The sequence below is a fragment of the Leptonychotes weddellii genome, chromosome 6, assembly GCF_054177405.1.
Source record: "Leptonychotes weddellii isolate Sample4059 chromosome 6, ASM5417740v2, whole genome shotgun sequence".
Classification (NCBI taxonomy): Eukaryota; Metazoa; Chordata; class Mammalia; order Carnivora; family Phocidae; genus Leptonychotes; species Leptonychotes weddellii.
In genome coordinates, this window is record NC_138374.1 from 108,325,070 (window position 1) to 108,344,309 (window position 19,240).

General features: G+C 39.4%; 2 protein-coding genes across 3 annotated transcripts in view; both read right to left on the reverse strand.

Moving 5' to 3' along the window:
- Positions 1–19,240, reverse strand: part of CR2 (complement C3d receptor 2) — a 436,172-nt gene that overhangs the window by 356,444 nt on the left and 60,488 nt on the right. The gene's annotated exons all lie outside the window — the stretch shown is intronic.
- The window catches only part of LOC145722327 (complement receptor type 1-like), a 60,446-nt gene that overhangs the window by 16,777 nt on the left and 24,429 nt on the right, over positions 1–19,240 (reverse strand). For both annotated transcript variants that reach the window (XM_081824908.1, XM_081824909.1), the window contains exons 8-12: positions 13,554–13,639; positions 11,381–11,608; positions 8,723–8,902; positions 7,776–7,875; positions 3,452–3,537 (exon numbers count right to left, since the gene is read on the reverse strand). In XM_081824908.1, the coding sequence (XP_081681034.1) occupies positions 3,452–3,537; positions 7,776–7,875; positions 8,723–8,902; positions 11,381–11,608; positions 13,554–13,639 (680 nt within the window). The remainder of the gene's footprint in view (positions 1–3,451; positions 3,538–7,775; positions 7,876–8,722; positions 8,903–11,380; positions 11,609–13,553; positions 13,640–19,240) is intronic.

A 19,240-nucleotide genomic window follows, 5' to 3' on the forward strand; every position in this document is an offset into this window, starting at 1 on the left:
TCTTCACAGAAATAGAAAAAAAAATCCTAAAATTTGTCTGGAACCACCATGTAAACACAAATAAACACACAAAGACCCAGATTGGCCAAAGCAATTTTGATGAATAAGAACAAAGCTGCAGGTATCACATTCTGATTTCAAACTATACTACAAGGCTACAGTAATAAAAACAGTATGGTACTGGCACAAAATCAGATACATAGGCCAATAGAACAGAGTAGAGAGCTCAGAATGAAGTTTCTAGTTATACAGCCAATTTATAGTTGACAAGAGAGCCAGGAACACCACTCAAAAAAATTCACTCAAAATGGATCAAAGGCTTAATATAAGACCTGATACCATAAGACTCCCAGAAGAAAGTGAATAGAAGAGTGTCCTTGACATTGGTGTTGGCAATGACTTTTTGGATATGACACTAAAAGCACAAACTTGAGCAAAATCAACAAATGGGACTACAAGAAACCTGAAAACTTTTGCACAGCAAAAGAGACAATTAACAAAATGAAGAGGCAACCTACAGGATGGATGAGCATTTTGCAAGCAATATATCAGATAAGGGGTTAATCTCCAAAATATACAAAGGACTCACACAACTCAACAACAAAACCCAAACAATCTGATTTAAGAAGGGCAAGGTTACACTTATCTTGCCGAGCACTGAGTAAGGCATAGAATTGTGGAATCATTATATTGTACACCTGAAACTGATATAACACTGTATGTTAATTATACTTCAATAAAAAAATGGGCGAAAAACCCTAACTACACCTTTTTCTTAAGAAGACATAGAAATGGCCAACGGGTACATGAAAAGATGCTCAACATCGCCAATCATCAGGGAAATGTAAATCTACACCACAATGAGGTGTCACTTCATGCCCAGTGGAATGGCCATCAGCAAGAAGACAAATTTTAACAAGTGCTGATGAGGGTGTGGAAAAGATAACTCCTGTACACAATTGAGGCAGCTACAATGGAAAACCGTATTGAGGGTCCTAAAAAATTTAAAAATAGGACTCCCATATGATCCAGTTACCCATATGATTCCACTTCTGGGTATTTATCCAAAGAAAAGTAAAACACTAACTCAAAAACATATGGGGCGCCTGGGTGGCTCAGTGGGTTAAGCCTCTGCCTTCGGCTCAGGTCATGATCCTGGGGTCCTGGGATCAAGCCCAGCATCAGGCCCCCTGCTTAGTGGGGAGTCTGCTTCTCCCTCTCCCTCTGCCCCTCCCCCTTCTCATGCTCTCACTCGCACTCCCTCTCTCTCTCAAATGAATAAACAAAGCCCCAAAACATATATGCAACCCATCTCATTGCAGCATTATTTACAATAGCCAAGATTTGGAAACAACTGTGTCCAACAATAGCTGAATGGATAAAGAAGATGTGGTGCCTATATACAATGGAATATTATTCAGCCATGAGAAAGGAGGACATCCTGCCATTTGCTGCAACATGGAGAGACTTCGAGTACATTCTGCTAAGTGACATAAGTCAGAGAGAGAAAGATAAGTACTATACAGTACCACTTACATGTGTAATGTAAAAAAAGCCAAACTTGTAAAAATAGAGAATAAAATGGTGATTACCAGGGGGTAGGGTGTGGGGGGACAGGACAGATGTTGTTTAATAGTACAAACTTCCAATGAATAGTAAAGAAACCCTTAGAGAGATAATGCACAGCACATCGCATACAGGCAATATTGTATGATGATCATCAAATGTGCTAAGAGATGAGAACTTAATTGTTCTAACTACTAAAAAGAAAGGATAATTATGTTAAAGTGTTCGAAGTGTTAATTATCACTACAATAGCATCATATTACAATGTATGATAGTGACAAATTAACATGCTGTACACCTTAAATTTACACAATGCTGTATGTCAAATATATTTCAAAAAAAAAGAAAAGGGAGAAAAGAAATATAAAAGATAAGACATGAGAAATGAAATATTCACAGATTCAGAGGTAAATGGTAAATGATTACTATGTTCTATCATCACATAATAATTTTTAAATACTCATGTAAGTGCCTACATACATGTTCGCATACACATATATGGATAACCAATACTGACTCAGTTAAAGGTTTATTGACCTATAAATAGAGATGTGGAAACATTTTTCATGAAAGACATCCCCCTGGAAAATTGATACGGTAATTGATGATATCTTCCTATTTTGAATTTTTTTCAGAGAATTTTAAATTTTTGGCAGGTAAAGGAGGCACCTTGTATATGGCTCCTCATCCATTTTTTGAATCTTTAAAAGCCAATGTTATTTTCTTTTTATGAATACTTGTGAATACAATGAACACATTTCTTAGGGAAAATTTATAAAATATGGACAAGCAAAAAGAAGAAAATGATGATGGTCCAAAAAGAACGATTTTTAACAACTTAATGTATATTGTTTCAGATATGTATATATTCATATGCTCCTGTGGCTACGAATATATTTTCTACAGTATCATATTTGGTGGCTGAATAATATTCAGGCATGTAGATAACATAAATACACTATCTGTTTCCACTCGGGTGAGGCATCTCAATCTCTAATTTCTTATGGCATACTTTTTGCCTTTCTTCAAAACTTATCAAACTTCTTCCATTAGCTGTTTTCCAATCGTGCTGAGCATTTAGATTTTTAACATTTTCTGCTGTCCTAAATATTGTTGCATTGAGTGCCTGTGGACCAAAATCATGGGAAAATTCCATGATTATTTCCTTGGGATATATTCTGGGAAATAGAATTACTAGGTGAAAGGGCATTTACATTAAGGCTTTTGTATATATTGCTCATAAGCCTTCCAGATGTTTATGCCCACTTTCACTGTCATCAATTCTGTGTGTGATCCTGATTTCTTCCAGCCTTAATATTTTACCAATTTGCAATCCATCACTCATCCATGCTCCTCAGAGTTTTGGAAGTTCACCTTACAACATCCCACTGAAAAGATGCAGAGTCAACTAATAAAGAACAAATACAACCAGGGCATGAACCTGGAAGAATTTGAAGAAAGGATAAAGTGCAAGACGACCTGTGGCATAGGGCAATCACTAAGATTTATGAGATCTTATTTCATTTTTCAGAGTAAAAATAATAAGGAAGGGAGTAATCTACTTCTTGGGCTTATAATGCGCTATTAAGAGGTGGTAGAGACAAATTTTATTTTTTTCACTGTCTTTTAAATTTAGTCATGAGGAAAATTTTTACCCTGGAAAGTGTTTACTATCAAATTAGGAAAGGAAGGCAATCTTACCTGAGTTCCAGAAAATAACCTCCTAAAATAAAGAAACATCTGGAGGACTATGCAGCACATGACTCCAATTTTTGAATATCTGAGAGACTACTCCCTGCAAGATGGACTGGATTTCCTCTTTGTAACACAGGGCAGATTTGGATGGAACAGAGGGAATTGTGGGAAAAAAACCACTTCAACTCACCCTCACACATAGGTGCTTCCTTATCCCAAGTGACCGTACTGCCCAAGAGGAGACAAACTGCGGAAGGAGAGCCAATGAGTCGATACCTAGAAGCAAAGAATGGAAAATTATATTCTACACTTATTTTCTACTTAAGTCACCATGAGAAAAGAATTGCAGGTAGATGTTACAAATTACAGGCAGATTAAAACAAAGGAGATGTCAAGGAAAGAAACCTCATCTCCATCTGCAAATTGATCCTTTACTTCTAAGGACAAGTTTACATTCTCACCGCTTTCATCCATGTTTATTGCTAGTCCCTCACCACTGAATGCAATAATGTCCTTCTTCATGGGACATATTGTACTTGTCTTTATGGAACCTCAAGAGCTATTCTCTCCATGTGTACTTCCATCTGGGAAATGATAAGCTCCTGGATTAACAGGGAAGATGTCTTATTGAAATATTTATATTCTCTAGCACCTTGCCTAGAGACTTTCAACCACGTGGTACTAAAAAAATAGCTGTTGAGTGAAGGATAGGATGATGGCTTTGCTAAGATGACTCAAATGTAAAAGGTGAGAGTACTTACCTATTGTGCCATAAAATCATTCATAGTAGGTCACGAAGATTGGAACATTTCATCATCACTTACTTTTTTATTTATTAGGTATCTATATTGTTATTGTAAGAAATGTCACAAAGGATATTCAACTAAGTTATTCACACATTCCATGTAGAGTAGGGTTAAACTTGACTAAGTAAAAAGGTAAGGGGTATAATGTAATGTCATATAATAGTGAGTAGTTACTGGAACAGCTAAGAGCTTTGCTTCTTGATTACCCAAGACATGTGATCAGGGCAGTAACCATTTGTAGCAGAGTCTACTGGTATCTCTAGTATCTACTTTCCTCTTTTTCATTAGTGATGGAACCCTGTATTTTTAACTGGGCCATTGGCCACCTTCATTAAAGGTTCCCTACGGTTGTGTATAGCCATGTGACCAAGTTCTGGCTGCAGGGATGCACCTAGAGTGTCTTGTGAAACTTCTGGAAAGTGTCTTTAAAGGAATGGGTATTCCTTTCTTCCATTGTTTCTCTTTGCTGGCTGGAGTTGGACCATGTGATGACACAGAGTCTCAAATGGAAGGATCCCAGGTTAATGTGGATCATGGAGCCACCTCTTAGCCCTGGATTTGTACATTTTACTGTTTTCTTGAAGGACTGCCCCTGCTTCTTAACCTGAGAGAGAAGTAAAATGTTATCTTGTTTAAGCCTCTGTTATTTTGTTTGTTCTGTCTTTTACAGCTTAATCTAATCCTAACTTATATACCAGGTCTTCCAAAATCAGTGACATAAAGGTGACAGGAACTATGTGGGTAGAGCAATGGCAGTGAATACTTTTGTAGACACATTGAGTCACTTTTATATTTAGGTAGTGATTGAGTTTTACTTATTGTTGCTTGTTTTTTTTTTATTAACTATGTTGTAAAATCTTTTCAAATGTGCCAACAAAAATTTACTCTTCAAAATTTCTTCAAAGAAACAATTTGAGAAGCAGTAGTGTATTTCCCTCTGCCTTTCTCCTATCATACATTTAACAGTTGTCTTAAGAGCACAGGATCATGGATGTTCCCTGACTTTTGACTATAGACATTGCTCTTAATGTGTTCGCTATGACTAAGTTAGAGAATTGAAGTAAAAAATGTGAGGCAGGTTCCAGTCTATGTATGGCTGTAAAAAATGGAATATTTTTGAATGTATTATGAAACACTAATATGCTCCAGTAACAATTATGTTGTAATTTTTCTGACTTGATTTCCCATATCTCTGAAATTCTTTTACTCAAGCCTACTCCTTAGCTTCCCTGGACATTAGGAATTCAGGTGGCCATGAAGCTAAACCACTGATCAAGAAGAGCCATGAGATTCCCTTCCCTGTAGGCAATGTGCACACTGTGCAGAAGCATGCTGAGACAGACATTAGAGAGGCTATTACATAAGGTCAGGGATGGGATATGTAGCAGCTGGAACATGGTGCTACTTCTGTCCTTCCTATTTTGTTCATGGACTTTCAACTAGTTTGGAGTAGAGGGAATCTGTGGAGACATTCAATAGGCTGCAAATGATTAAAAGTAGCTCACAGATTTGATTCCGCAGCACATTCAGCTGTGTGTTAAACTTTGTATCTTACAGAGAATGTAAGCTTTCTTTCTAGGAGCCATTTATAAAAGTTGTAACATATCATTCCTCAGAGTGTACCCCCCAAAATTTGCACATAGGAAAAATCAAAACAGCTATACACTCTCATTATAATACAATAACACTAGCAATTTAATAACCACAGGACAAATACAAAATTCAAAAGTTTGGATCTTGGTCAAAGACAAAAGTAAAACAGCCATTGCAGATTACCTGTAGGATAAGAATAACACATGATCAGCGAGTCATGTGCTCCACTCTTCAAAGTGTTTGACATAGGTTCACTTACTTAATATTTAAAATAATGCTTTGAAGTGAATATTATGCCTAGCCCCCATTTTACAAGAGAGAAAACAGAGTTTAACAAATCTGTTCAAATTCACATGACAGATATTGAGGTTAGAGTTTGAATGTCAATTGGCCTCAGCAGCCTGTAGTGATAAACCTGACATTATTCAGTGCCTTCATTATAAATGCTGATGCAAATGTTACTCTTTGAAAATTTCTGGAGTGCTAATGCCAAAACTGTCTTTAGAGAACATTTAATACTTTTGTTATTTGACAAGAAAAATTTCAGGGGCACCTGGGTGTCTCAGTTGGTTAAACATCTGACTTTCGCTCAGGTCATGATCTCAGGGTCCTGGGATAGAGCCCCACGTCTGGCTCTGTGCTAAGTGGGGGGTCTGTCTGTCCCTCTGTCCCCAACCCCTGTACTCTTTCTCTCTCTGTCTCAAATAAATAAATAAATAAATAAATAAATTAATTAAAAAAATCTTTTAAAAGATTAAAAAAAAATTCAAGTAAATGAACCCAACATTTTACTTTGATGTTTTAAAGATTATAAACATGAATATATAAAGGAAGCTGGTCTGAGGAATTAATAAATCAATAAGTATGAAAAATAGAATAGAAATGGTAAGCCTAAGAGCAGTTTCTTTAATAGAATAGAAATGATAAGTATCTAAGAGCAGTTTCTTTAAATAAATAGAATAGAAATGATAAGTAAATCTAAGAGCAGTTTCTTTAAATAAATAGAATAGAAATGATAAGTAAATCTAAGAGCAATTTCTTTAAAGGCTGATTAAAACAAACAAATCTTGGCCAGTTGTAACTTCACAAAATAACAATTCTACAGATTTACACAAGAATGAGAAAATAGTTATAAGCATAGATATTGAGGAAATTTTATAAAGTACACATTATAAAATACTTTATAAAAATATTATGTCCTCTCTATCCCAATGAAATTGAAAACATCTGTGAGATGTGTCATTTTGTAGGAAAAATATAATTTATCAGGTTATACTTAAAAATAGGTAGAACAGCTGATAAACCCAAATCTGTCTGAGTCTCTGTTTTCAATCTGTTTGAATACATACCTAGGATTGGAATTGCTGTCACAGGGTAATTCCAGGGTAACTTTGGAATCACTGAACTGCTTCCCACAGCGGCCTCACGAGTTCACATGCCCACTAGCAACCACAAGGGTTCCATTTTCTCTACATCCTCCTTACACTTTTATTTTTCATTAAAAAAAAATTACACCCATCTAGGACCTCACCATGGAAGCTTACTTGGAATAAGGGTCTTTTCAGCTGTAATTAAGGTAACACTCCTCTACGTTGAGGAAATAGTATCTAGCATGGTTCCCTGTGCCAAGGAAGAGTTGAGGGCAAGAACTCCATGAATGTTCCCGCTCATTGTACATGTTAATAGTTACATTTCCCAGAGCTACTACATCATTAAGACTTCCTCTCCAACCCCTACTTCAAGGTCCTCCAACTCAGCTATAGTACTTGCTGATCTTAGTTAAGAATGTTGCCTGCATTGTTCCACTAGCATTTCTCCTTTTACTCATTTAGCAGGCTGGTCCTTTTTATCCAGTGAATATCTTACCAGGTTTCACATGTATTACCTTCAGCAGGAACCTGGTGCCCTCCCCTCATTAAAATACAAATAGAGATTGCTACTTCTTTTTTATATTCCTTTGTCCATATGCCAATGTTCAAGCTACCATCTCTACCCAGAAGTCTTTATTGCTAACTTTTTGAAGTGCAGGTGATAGTCTAGTCTGCCTGTGTTAGACTAGGTCAGAGATAGTATTGTTCTGGAACTCATATCCTAGCGATAGTGCTCTCAACTCACCCTTCATTACAAGAATAATGAACTGTTGATCCAAACTGGGTATCTGTGTTTATATGCACCATGCCATTGAAGGGTTCTGGTGGAGCTTCACATGATTTTCCTATGGGAAAGAAGCAGAATTTGGGGCTAGGTATAGAGTTCAATTTACCTTTGTTTTTAAGGTTCAGCCTGGAGTGTAGCATACTGAACAGCCTATATACTTCTGATTCCTCCACAGAAATGACTGCTTTGAGGAAATTCACCATACAAGCTTAGAATCAAGCAGCTACAGAGCACTGCTTTTTAAAAGACTACTCCTGAATCTCCCAATAAAAGTCATTTATGGATAAAGAATTATTTTCTCATCCCATCAGCCTAAATCAACGGCCTCACAATTTGGGATTTCCCCTCCATCTGGGTTAGCCAAGCACCGTTCACTATGACCTACATAATTTTCTTTGGTGTCCCTATTTCATTCATTTCCAGATTTTAGCCATCAAAGATCAACACCAGTGACTGGAAATTTCCCCTGGGATTCCTTTTGTGAGAGACATTCCTGTGACATGAATATCGAGTCAAGGCACAGACTCCAGGCAATAAGAAAGGATGACCGACAGGGCCCCTGGGTGGCTCAGTAATTAGGCGTCTGCCTTCGGCTCAGGTCATGATCCCAGGGTCCTGGGATCGAGCCCCGCATCGGGCTCCCTGCTTGGTGAGGAGTCTGCTTCTCCCTCTCCCACTCCCCCCTGCTTGTGTTCCCTCTCAGGCTGTGTCTCTCTCTGTCAAATAAATAAATAAATCTTAAAAAAAAAAAAAACAAGAAAGAAAGGCTGACCGACAAAGTCTACCCTCCATTTAAATGCCTTGGGCAAACCTAGATGTCTTGCCTACAAAATTTGAACAAATTAAATTGGATCCCACAGAGGCCTTGACATACGTGAAGGAGCTCCCAGGATGGCATTACTCACGTCTACAGATACCTTCGGCACTCGACCAGACCAAGTTTTCTAAGCAGGTGATAGAAAACATATCCTCAAAATACCCAGGGGAACATTCATAATTCAAAGATGTCCCAATCGGAAACTCAGACTCATCAGTCAGGGTTGTAGGTTTGGCAAACGGAAACTCTTCTGGGGCTTTGCAGTAACCTGGAGAGCAAAATCACAGGAATACCACAGTGAGCAGAGTGATTTCCACCCTACTTCCTCATTCTTTCCAATGAAGCTGGTAGATGCACTCAGAGAAACAGAGACTTACAATAATGGCAAAAGGTTTTCTTCCTCTTCAAGTTACTTTAGGATGGTGCTTTCCAACAGCATCTACTCATCAGGAAATTTTTTACTACTTGGAAGACTATTCACCCTTCTGGCCTTTCTGCTCTTGTTTCACCAAAGCAAGAATTTTAGCTAATGGTTTCATGTGTCAGGCCTATTAGACTGCCTGTGTGTAGGGTTAACCATTCATATTCTCATTTCTTGGTGTTAATATGCTCATGTATAGCAACACATATTTTACCTTCTCTCTCCATTTATTCCTCCCTACCTCCTTCTCAGGGTGTCTTCCATAAACAGCCTCTCTGGCTCTAAATAGCAGTCACTGCTTGTAGTGGGTTGAATGATGTTCCCCCAAAAGGTCCCATCTAGGACCTCACCATGGAAGCTTACTTGGAATAAGGGTCTTTTCAGCTGTAATTAAGGTAACACTCTCAAGGTGAAATCAGATTTTTGAAAGGTATTTAAAAATTGTTTACTTCCTTGATATATTCTATTTAAAATCAATTGATATTTGTAATGCTACTGCTTTTGGCATAAATATTTATATATATATTTCCTTTTCTTTCTGTGGATTGCTTTTGTTTAGTGTTTTATAAGGAGCTTTTAACAGTGTGATTGGGGGAATAAAATTTCTAAGTAAAAAAGAAAAAAAAAAACTGGTGGCACCTGGATGGCTCAGTCGTTAAGCGTCTGCCTTCGGCTCAGGTCATGATCCCAGGGTCCTGGGATCGAGCCCCGCATCGGGCTCCCTGCTCTGCGGGAAACCTGCTTCTCCCTCTCCCACTCCCCCGGCTTGTGTTCCCTCTCTCGCTGTGTATCTCTCTCTGTCAAATAAATAAACAAAATCTTTAAAAAAAAAACTAAGATCGTCCTGGATTACCAGGGTGGGCCCTAAATACAATGATAGGTGGTATCTATAAGAGAAAGGACAGGGACATTTGATACACAGAGACACAGGGGAGAAGGCCATGTGAAGACAGAGGCGGGGATTGGAATGATGTGTCTACAAGCCAAGGAATGCCAGGAACCACCAGAAGCTGAGAGAGGCAAAGGATTCTCCTTTAGAGTCATAGGAGGGAATGCAGCCCTGCCAACACCTTGATTTCAGACTTTCAGCCCTCAGATCTGTGAAAGAACACCTTTCTGTTGTTTTAAGCCATTTAGTTTGTGGTAATTTTATGGCAGCCCTAGGAAATTACTGACCATTCTCATTTTGATGCTAAGCCAGATATTTAAGAACAATGACAAAACAGACTAAGCCATTGAGCAGCTTTGTCTAAGCAGCTATGTCTTATTAGTGAAAGGGTAGATTGCGTGCTGCATATTTTGAATAGAGTCTGTACTCAACTATCTCCTTTTTGGAGGAGACTGCTTCTATTTGCCCATTCAGTATGCATGGCTGGTGGCCTAGGCAACTTCATTTAAAGAAACCTCACTGGATTCTAATATAACCATCCAGCTGGAATGGGAGGGACACCAAAGAAAGGTTAAAGGCCTTTCATCATGTGTTGCTTTTTCTCATTGGCTTGCTTTTCTCTCTCATGTGGTATTCCAAATCTGGTGCCACATTCCCAGTATACTCCCGCTTCCACCTTGGGAAGGCCTACAGTCAGGCCTTAAGAACCAGGTGACCTCCAGTCTTTAGGAAGAAAAAGCCTCTTCCTTTTTTGTACTCTTCCTTGAGCTGATCTTTCCTTGCTTCTAACTCTCAGAATGGAAAAGTTCAAGGACAAAGATTAAGGTGGGGCTCAGAAGCCAGGTGACAAATGGGCATACTTTGAGTCAAGGTCTTAAGCTACCAAGGTCGAGTCTTTTTGGTTACTTAGCCTATTTAGCATAGGACTAGCTAAAGCCTTAGCTAAATAATATCCATATTGCCAGTTTGATCCTTTGCATGCCCATGAACTTGTGGGGGGGGTATATCAGTTACCCTGGCATTGGTTAGTGTTCATACCAGTTGTTCTCCAGTCCTCTCCAAAGAAAACGTATTTCTTCTTGATTTATACACAATGCTTACTACTTTCCCCTCACCCTTCCCTCTCTCCTCTTACCCCACTCTGTTCGCCACTGCACCAGCAAGAAGAGTTATTCACATCTTACTGTTCAAACACCCTTCCCTCTCTCCTCTTACCCCACTCTGTTCACCACTGCGCCAGCAAGAAGAGTTATTCACATCTTACTATTCAAACACAGCTTGGCACTGCTGGACTCATCTGTTTTAGCTATGGCATGCAACTCCAATACTTTCACTTATGACGATGTTAAACTCACAAACAAACACCATAATCTTATGGAAATATGAAGGATCTTGGCCAGATGTTCTGAATCCATTCGGGGTACATGGGTACTAACCAGCAGGACCAGCAGGTTCACAGCGAGGGGCAGGGCCGCTCCAAATGCCCCTCCCTTGACTGTCACTTGTGCAGTGGATGGTGCTCTCCCCGATGAGGTTGAAGGTCATCCCTCTGGCTGGGTGGTGGTCACACGTGTAAGTAATTTCCTTTCCATAGGGAATGTTTCCCTGAGAAGTTCCGGTGTGGTGCCCATTAAGGATAGAGGGAGGATGTGGACAAAAGATTTCTAGAAAAGACACAAGTGTTCTAAGTTACATTAAAATGTTTATATTTTAATCTGAGTTGATTCCACAATTATGGGATGTGCTGTGACTGTGTTGCCAATTAAATAATTAACTCTCAAAAGAGTATAAACCACAAAATAAATATATTAGGTCTCTGTTGAGATGCTTCTGAATGAAATGACACTGAAATCAAAGCCCAGAAGGGACTTAATCATCCTGAACTCTTCGGAAAGTTAAGATTTCTGGATAATTGAGAGCTCATTCTTTTAAAATAGACAACAGTCTTCTTAATCCCAATGAGAAGAAAATCAACCATTTAATAAGAAAATTATCCATCAATTCAACAGGAATTTTTTGAGGACCTACTCTTTATTAAGTACTATTTTAAGCACAAGATAGAGGAAATCTTTTTTGACATCAAGGATCTTCACCCCAGAGAGATCTTTCAAAATATATTATACATTTACTATTTGTCTATCACTGATTTAATCTTTTCTTGATGACTCGAGGCTGTTATGCTCAAAAACAAAATGGATGGTTATAGTAATGCCATCACAATGAGTGAAACATCCCACTGGTCCTATGCACGATCCAGAAGATGCAGAAATGTTATGACTTTTGAGATATTTATTAGTTTTTACAGGTTTTTTTCTCATTGTGGAAATACACAATTCTTCTTTTGAGCTAACTGGAGATATTCCTTTCCCTTTCTGATTTGATCTGTATTTGGGAGAGGATACCGCAGCTTGAAAGAATTATGAACAATCAAAAGGTGGAATAGCTTAACCAATGTTTACAGTCTAGTGAGTGATCTGGGTTCATGGGAGTATTTTTATTTCTTTCCTTCATACTTCTTAACTATATTCCAGAAAAGTTAAGGTTTTCAAATAGCTGACTTCCAGATATGAAGGATGTAATTATTGAGTTTCATTATATAAATCAATACAAAATTTCCAAACGACTTCAGAGCAAAATATTCATGTGAAAGCATTTATTATAAACATGTATGTTTCAATAGCTATGATCAGAAGATGAAGCAACATCCTGTTTGATTTCATGAAGAAATAAATTGGCAGATTGAATATATTAGTAGTGTTTCTGTATTTAACACATTATATTTCTGTCCTCTTAAAAACAATTATAAACAACAGGAAAGCAAGGTCCTAGTCTGTCTTCTTTACAGGTGTATTCCCAATATCGAATTATTTTATTGCATTACCCTATTTTTTTTTGTAATAACACTTGGTATTATCTGAAATAGTCTATTTATGTGTTTGCTTGCCATTATTTTTAAAGATTTAGTTATTTCAAGGGAGAGAGAGAGAGAGCACAAACAGGAAAGGCAGAGGGAGAAGGAAAGAGACTCTCAAGCAGACTCTGAGCTCAGCTCTGAGCTTGATGTGGGGCCCGATCCCATGACCCTGAAACAGACCAGAGCCAAAACCAAGAGTCTGACGCTTAACTGACCTTGCCACCCAGGGGCCCCTGTTTGTTATTTTTTTGTCTTTCCCCCTACACAAGAATATAAACAACATGAAAGCAGGGTCCTAGTCTGTTTTGTTTACAGCTGTATTCCCAGTGTCTAGAAGACTGGTTGGCACAGCAGGTGCTCAAAACTATTTGTCAAAAGAATGAGGCTAGGAATGAATAGCTGATCGAGACAAAGATAGAAAAGCTATCATTTTTTGACAGGAAAAATGCTTCAGGCTCTAAATTTCCCTCTATCTATGAAGTATTTCTCTCCATTTGTAGCACACATTATGCTTATAAACATTATAAACACATGATGAAACAATCCTTGCAACAAAGAGAGATGTTGATCCAAAGTGAAGATCAATAAAGGGGCAAATATTAGGTAATTTTATAGGCAAAACACATTAAACGAACAAACAAGCAAACAAAACACGGAGGGAGGTGCCGACCTGAACAGGCATTCTTTGTACTCACGTTCACACACAGGAACACTGTGATTCCAAAGGCTTTCTGTTCCAACCAAGACGCAGTAACTAGCAGAACTGCCCTTTAAATGGAACCTGAGGAACAAAAGTCACAGTGAATGGGTCAGCGTACCATTTCTCCCATTCTGCTGAAATACAGTTTAATGCCTGAGTTAAATCCCAGGGGAAAAAGCCCAGCTTGTTGGCTTTCCCAGCTGATAGAGTCTCCGAAATCAAAACATTTGGCAGGATTGTGGTTTCCAGTGAGGATAGAGCAATAACAACGGTGTCTGGTTGTCGACCCTCAGGAGGTCATCTGTCCCGCCTGCCCTCGGACAGCTCCCTGTCTGTCTCTGTGTGGAGCTCTGTTCTCTAGGGCACACCATAGCACTTTCCTCTCTAGTGGCTCAGGAGGAAAACGACTCCCAATTCAAGCTGGTCAATCGGAGAAAGTGAGGAAAGACAGCAGAGACTGCTGTTTTGGGCCAAAACTTTTGGAATGCTCCTGAATGATGCCTGTGGCATATCCACATTAGTGATGAGTTAAGCCAAATTATCTAGGACAAATAAGAAAAGGTGAGAAGAGATGATTCTCTGGAGGCCCATCCTCCTAAAACATCTGGCTTATTGTCAGAGCAGTGGCTGCCTGGATTGCCTCCAGGGCTTAGTTGGGTGACAGATATTTGCTGCCTGCCAAGGGACCCTCAGAATATATTGAGGACACCTGCTCTGTCATCCATGATTTTTACCTGTCATCCATGATTTTTAATTTTGCCTGTAAAATTACCTAATCTTTGCCCCTTTGTTGATCTTCACTTTGGATGTGTGTTGGAACATAATACCAAGGTCATTAAGATTCCCAGAAACAGTTCATGACAGAGCGGGGCAAGATGGTGGCAGAGTAATGGACCTCATTTCATCTGGTCCCTTGAATTTAGCTGGATAGCTATCAAACCATTCCAAACACACACAAATTCAACTGAGATGTAAGAAGATTTATCTGGATCTCCACAAGCAGAAAAATGACTACTTTTTACAAGGTAGGAGGTGCAGGACCTTGAATCCTTGGGGGAAATATCTGAAGATAAGCAGAGGGGGAGGAAGCTTCCATAAGCCAGTCGCCGGAAAGTGATATAACACCAGTGCAAAAAAATCGGGACCCTTGGAAATGTACTCTAGTGAAAGGCATCCCCTTCTGAAAAGGGCACAGGGGGCGAATAGGGCAGAATTCTAGGTGGATCACTGTGGTCTCAGGATTCCAGGAGACTCAGAAAGAATGGGGGAGCCGGAACCAATAGAGTGTCCAAGCAGTGGAGCGAGGACACTGGTTATGGTCAGGGAGCCCAGAGGGGACTTTTTGCTCCAGGCACCATAAACTGTGAGCTGAGCCGGTAGGGAGACCGCGCTCTGCCTAAGCACCCTGAAAAGGACTAGAAGGTGCTGGCTGTCTAACATCCTAGAGGAGATATAGAATGGCTTGTGCCCATGACAGGGACAGCTCTCAGGGCATTGTGGCCCACGAGGAGATGGTGGGGCGGCACGCAGCATGACCTAGGAGCTATGCACCCTAGGAGGGTGCACGCGCGAGCCCAGGGTCACTGGCAGTTGAAGAGTCACAAGGCACCGAGGCGCTCGAGGTTCCCTGTGACTCCCCTGGGAGAGGTGCTGCGGGCATGAATTGCGTGAGTCTGTGGAGTTGGGACATGCCCAGGTGGAGACGGATTGATCTGGAGTATTTGTTGAGGCGGGTGGGGGGAGGTGGACCATGACATTGCGGGGCTGGGCCAGAAATTACCCCATGGCCACGTATGCTCTGACCCTCTAAAGAGAAGCAGAGAAGCAGAAAGAAGCCAGGGAACCAAAGCCATGCAGCCAAACAGCTCACATTAAGCCCATCCCCCTGACAAGGGTTGGGGCAACTCCACCCCGGCAAAGAAGCCTGGGGAGCTGAGCAGCAGGCCCCTCCCCCAGAAGACAGACTGGAAGAACAGGTAAATGATAAGCTTATTTTGCACAAGACTGTAAAACCCCAGGGCCAGGGGAAAATAATATAGAGAGCTCCAGGTGTTCCCTCACAACTCGCTTATACTTCAGGCTAAAATTTTACATTTCTTTTTTAGTTTCTTTTCTTATTCTTTTTTTTTTTTTAATTAACCCTGCTCCTGTTTCAAATAGATTCTTATTTCCCAACCTATGTTTTTAAGTTGTTTCTTAACTTCTTTTTTTTCACATATATGTTTTATAGATTTATGCCCCATACTAGCCCGTTTTTCACTCTATTCAATATTATATTGAGATATATGTAAGTTCTGATTTCTTTGCAATTTGGGGATATAGTGTCTTCTAACACACAGACCAAAAATCAAGCAGGAATGAGCAGATAACCCTGCTGTGTCCACCCTGAGAGATTATAATCTCTCTCCCCATCCCTGCTCTTTTTTCCCCCTCTTTCTTTTCTCTTTCTTTTTTATTGTTTTGGATTATCTTGGCTTTGGTGGTGTATCTGTGGTAGCTTTTGACCACTTCGTATTTTTTCTAAGGTGCATTTTGCTTGGGTCGTGATTGATATTTTGGACTCTGTACATTCCCTCAAACATCCCTCAACAGAATGACAAGGAGGAACTCCCAACAAAGAAAAGAGCCAGAGACAATGTTCTCTGCCACAGATCTAATGGATACAGATATAGGCAAGAAGTCAGAGATAGACTTCAGGGTAGAAATCAGGAAGTCAATAGCTGGGCTTGAGAAAAGCATTAGTGACAATATAGAATCTGTAAGAGCAGAAATGAGATCTAATCAGGCTGAACTTAAAAATGCTATGGATGAGATGCAGTCTAACCTGGATACTCCAACAGTCAAGGTAAATGAAGCAGAAGAACAAATTAGATCTAGGAAAGGAAGGAAGCTGAGGAAGATAGAGATAGGCAGCTAGTTGCCCATTGGAACAGACTTAGAGAGACAATGATGCCATGAAATGTTCCAATCTCAGAATTATTGGGATCCCTGAGGGGGTGGAGGGAGAGAGAGAGAGGACTAGAAGGTATATTTGAGCAAATCATAGCTGAGAACTTCCCTAATCTGGGGAAGGGAACAAGCATTCGTGTCCAAGAGGCAGAGAGGACCCCTCCCAAAATCAATAAAAATAGATCAATGCCCCAACATATAATAGTGAAGCTTGCAAATCTTAGAGCCAAGAAAGCTATCCTGAGAACAGCTAGGGGAAAGAGATTTCTTAACATATGGAGGGAGGAACATCAGAATAACATCAGACCTATCCACAGAGACCTGGCAATCCAGAAAGGGCTGGCAAGACATATTCAGGGTAGTAAATGAGAAGAACATGCAGCCAAGAATACTTTATCCAGCAAGGCTGTCATTCAGAACGGACGGAGAGATAAAGAGCATCCAGGACTGGCAGAAACTGAAAGAATCTGTGACCACCAAGCCAGCCCTGCAAGAAATACTAACGGGGATTGTATAAAAGAAGAAAGACCTCAAGAGTAATGTAGACCAGAAATTAACAGAGATGATCTATAGAAATGGGGACTTTACAGGCAATACAATGACACTAAATTCATATCTTTCAATAGTTACTCTCAATGTGAATGGGCTGAATGCTCCCATCAAAAGGCACAGGGTTTCAGATTGGATAAAAAAGCAGGACCCATCCACATGCTGTCTACAAAAGACTCATTTTGGACCTAAAGACACCTCCAGATTGAAAGCAAGGGCATGGAGAACCATTTATTATGCTAGTGGACCTCAAAAGAGAGCTGGGGTAGCGATTCTCATATCAGACAAATTAGATTTTAAGCCAAACACTGTAGTAAGAGATGTAGAAGGACACTGTATCATACTTAAAGGGTCTAGCCAACAAAGAAATATAATAATTGTAATTATCTATGCCCCCAACACAGGAGCAGCCAACTACATAAACCAACTTTTAACCAAAATAAAGAATCATAATGATAATAATACCTTAGTAGTAGGAGACTTCAACACTCCACTCACAGCATTAGAAAGATCATCTAAGCAGAAGATCAACAAAGAAACAAGAGCTTTGAAGGACACATTGGACCAAATGGACTTTGTAGATATATACAGAACATTCCATCCTAAAACAAAAGAATACTCATTCTTCTCGAGTGCACATGGAACTTTCTCCAGAACAGATCACATACTGGCTCACAAATGAGGTCTCAACCGATACCAAAAGATTGAGATTATTCCCTGCATATTTTCAGACCACAATGCATTGAAACTGGAACTCAACCACAAGGGAAAATTTGGAAGGAATGCAAACACTTGGAGGTTAAAAAGCATCCTGCTAAAGAATGAATGGGTCAACCAGGAAATTAAAGAGGAACTTAAACAATTCATGCAAACCAATGAAAATGAAAACACATTGGTTCAGAACCTATGGGATACTGCAAAGGCAGTCCTCAGAGGGAAGTACTTAGGCATCCAAGCGTCTCTCAAAAAATCAGAAAAATCCCAAATGCAAAAGCTAAGCTCATACCTAAAGGATATGGAGAGAGAACAGCAAATAAAGCCTAAACCAAGCAGAATAGAAATAATAAAGATTGGAGCAGAAATCAATGAAATAGAAACTAGAAGAACAGCAGAACAGATCAACGAAATTAGAAGCTGGTTCTTCGAAAGAATTAAAAACATAAATAAACGTCTGGCCAGACTTATTCAAAAGAAAAGAGAATGGACCCAAATTAATAAAATCATGAATGAAAGGGGAGAAATCACAACCAACACCAAGGAAATAGAGACAATTATTAGAACTTATTACCAGCAGCTATATGCCAACAAACTAGGCAATCTGAAAGAAATGGATGCATTCCTGGACACTTATAAACTATGAAGACTGAAACAGGAAGAAATAGATGATCTGAACAGACCAATAACCAGCAAGGAAATTGAAACAGTAATCAAAAACCTCCTAAAAATCGAGAGTCCAGGGCCAGATGGCTTCCCAGGGGAATTCCACCAAACATTTAAAGAAGAAATCATGCCTATTCTACTGAAGACTGTTCCAAAAAATAGAAATGGAAGTAAAACTTCCAAACTCATTTTATGAGGCCAGCGTTACCACGATCCCAAAACCAGACAAAGATCCCATCAAAAAGGAGAATTACAGACCAATATCCCTGATGAGTATTGATGCCCAAATACTCAACAAGATCCTAGCCATTAGGATCCAATAGTACATTAAAAGGATTATTCACCATGACCAGGTAGGGTTTATTCCTGGGATGCAAGGGTCGTTCAACATTCGCAAATCAATCAATGTGATTGATCACATTAACAAAAGAAGAGACAAGAACCATATGATCCTCTCAATTGATGCAGAAAAAGACATTCAACAAAATACAGCAAACTTTCCTGATTAAAACTCTTCAAAATATAGGGATGGAGGGAACATACCTCAATATCATAAAAGCTATCTATAAAAAGCCCACAGCAAATATCATTATCAATGGGGAAAAACTGAGAGCTTTTCCCTTAATGTCAGGAACACGACAGGGATGCCCACGCTCACCACTTTTGTTCAACATAGTACTAGAAGTCCTAGCAACAGCAATCAGACAACAAAAAGAAATGAAAGGCATTGAAATTGGCAAAGAAGTCAAACTATCTCTCTTCACAGATGACATGATACTTTATGTGGAAAAACCCGATAGACTC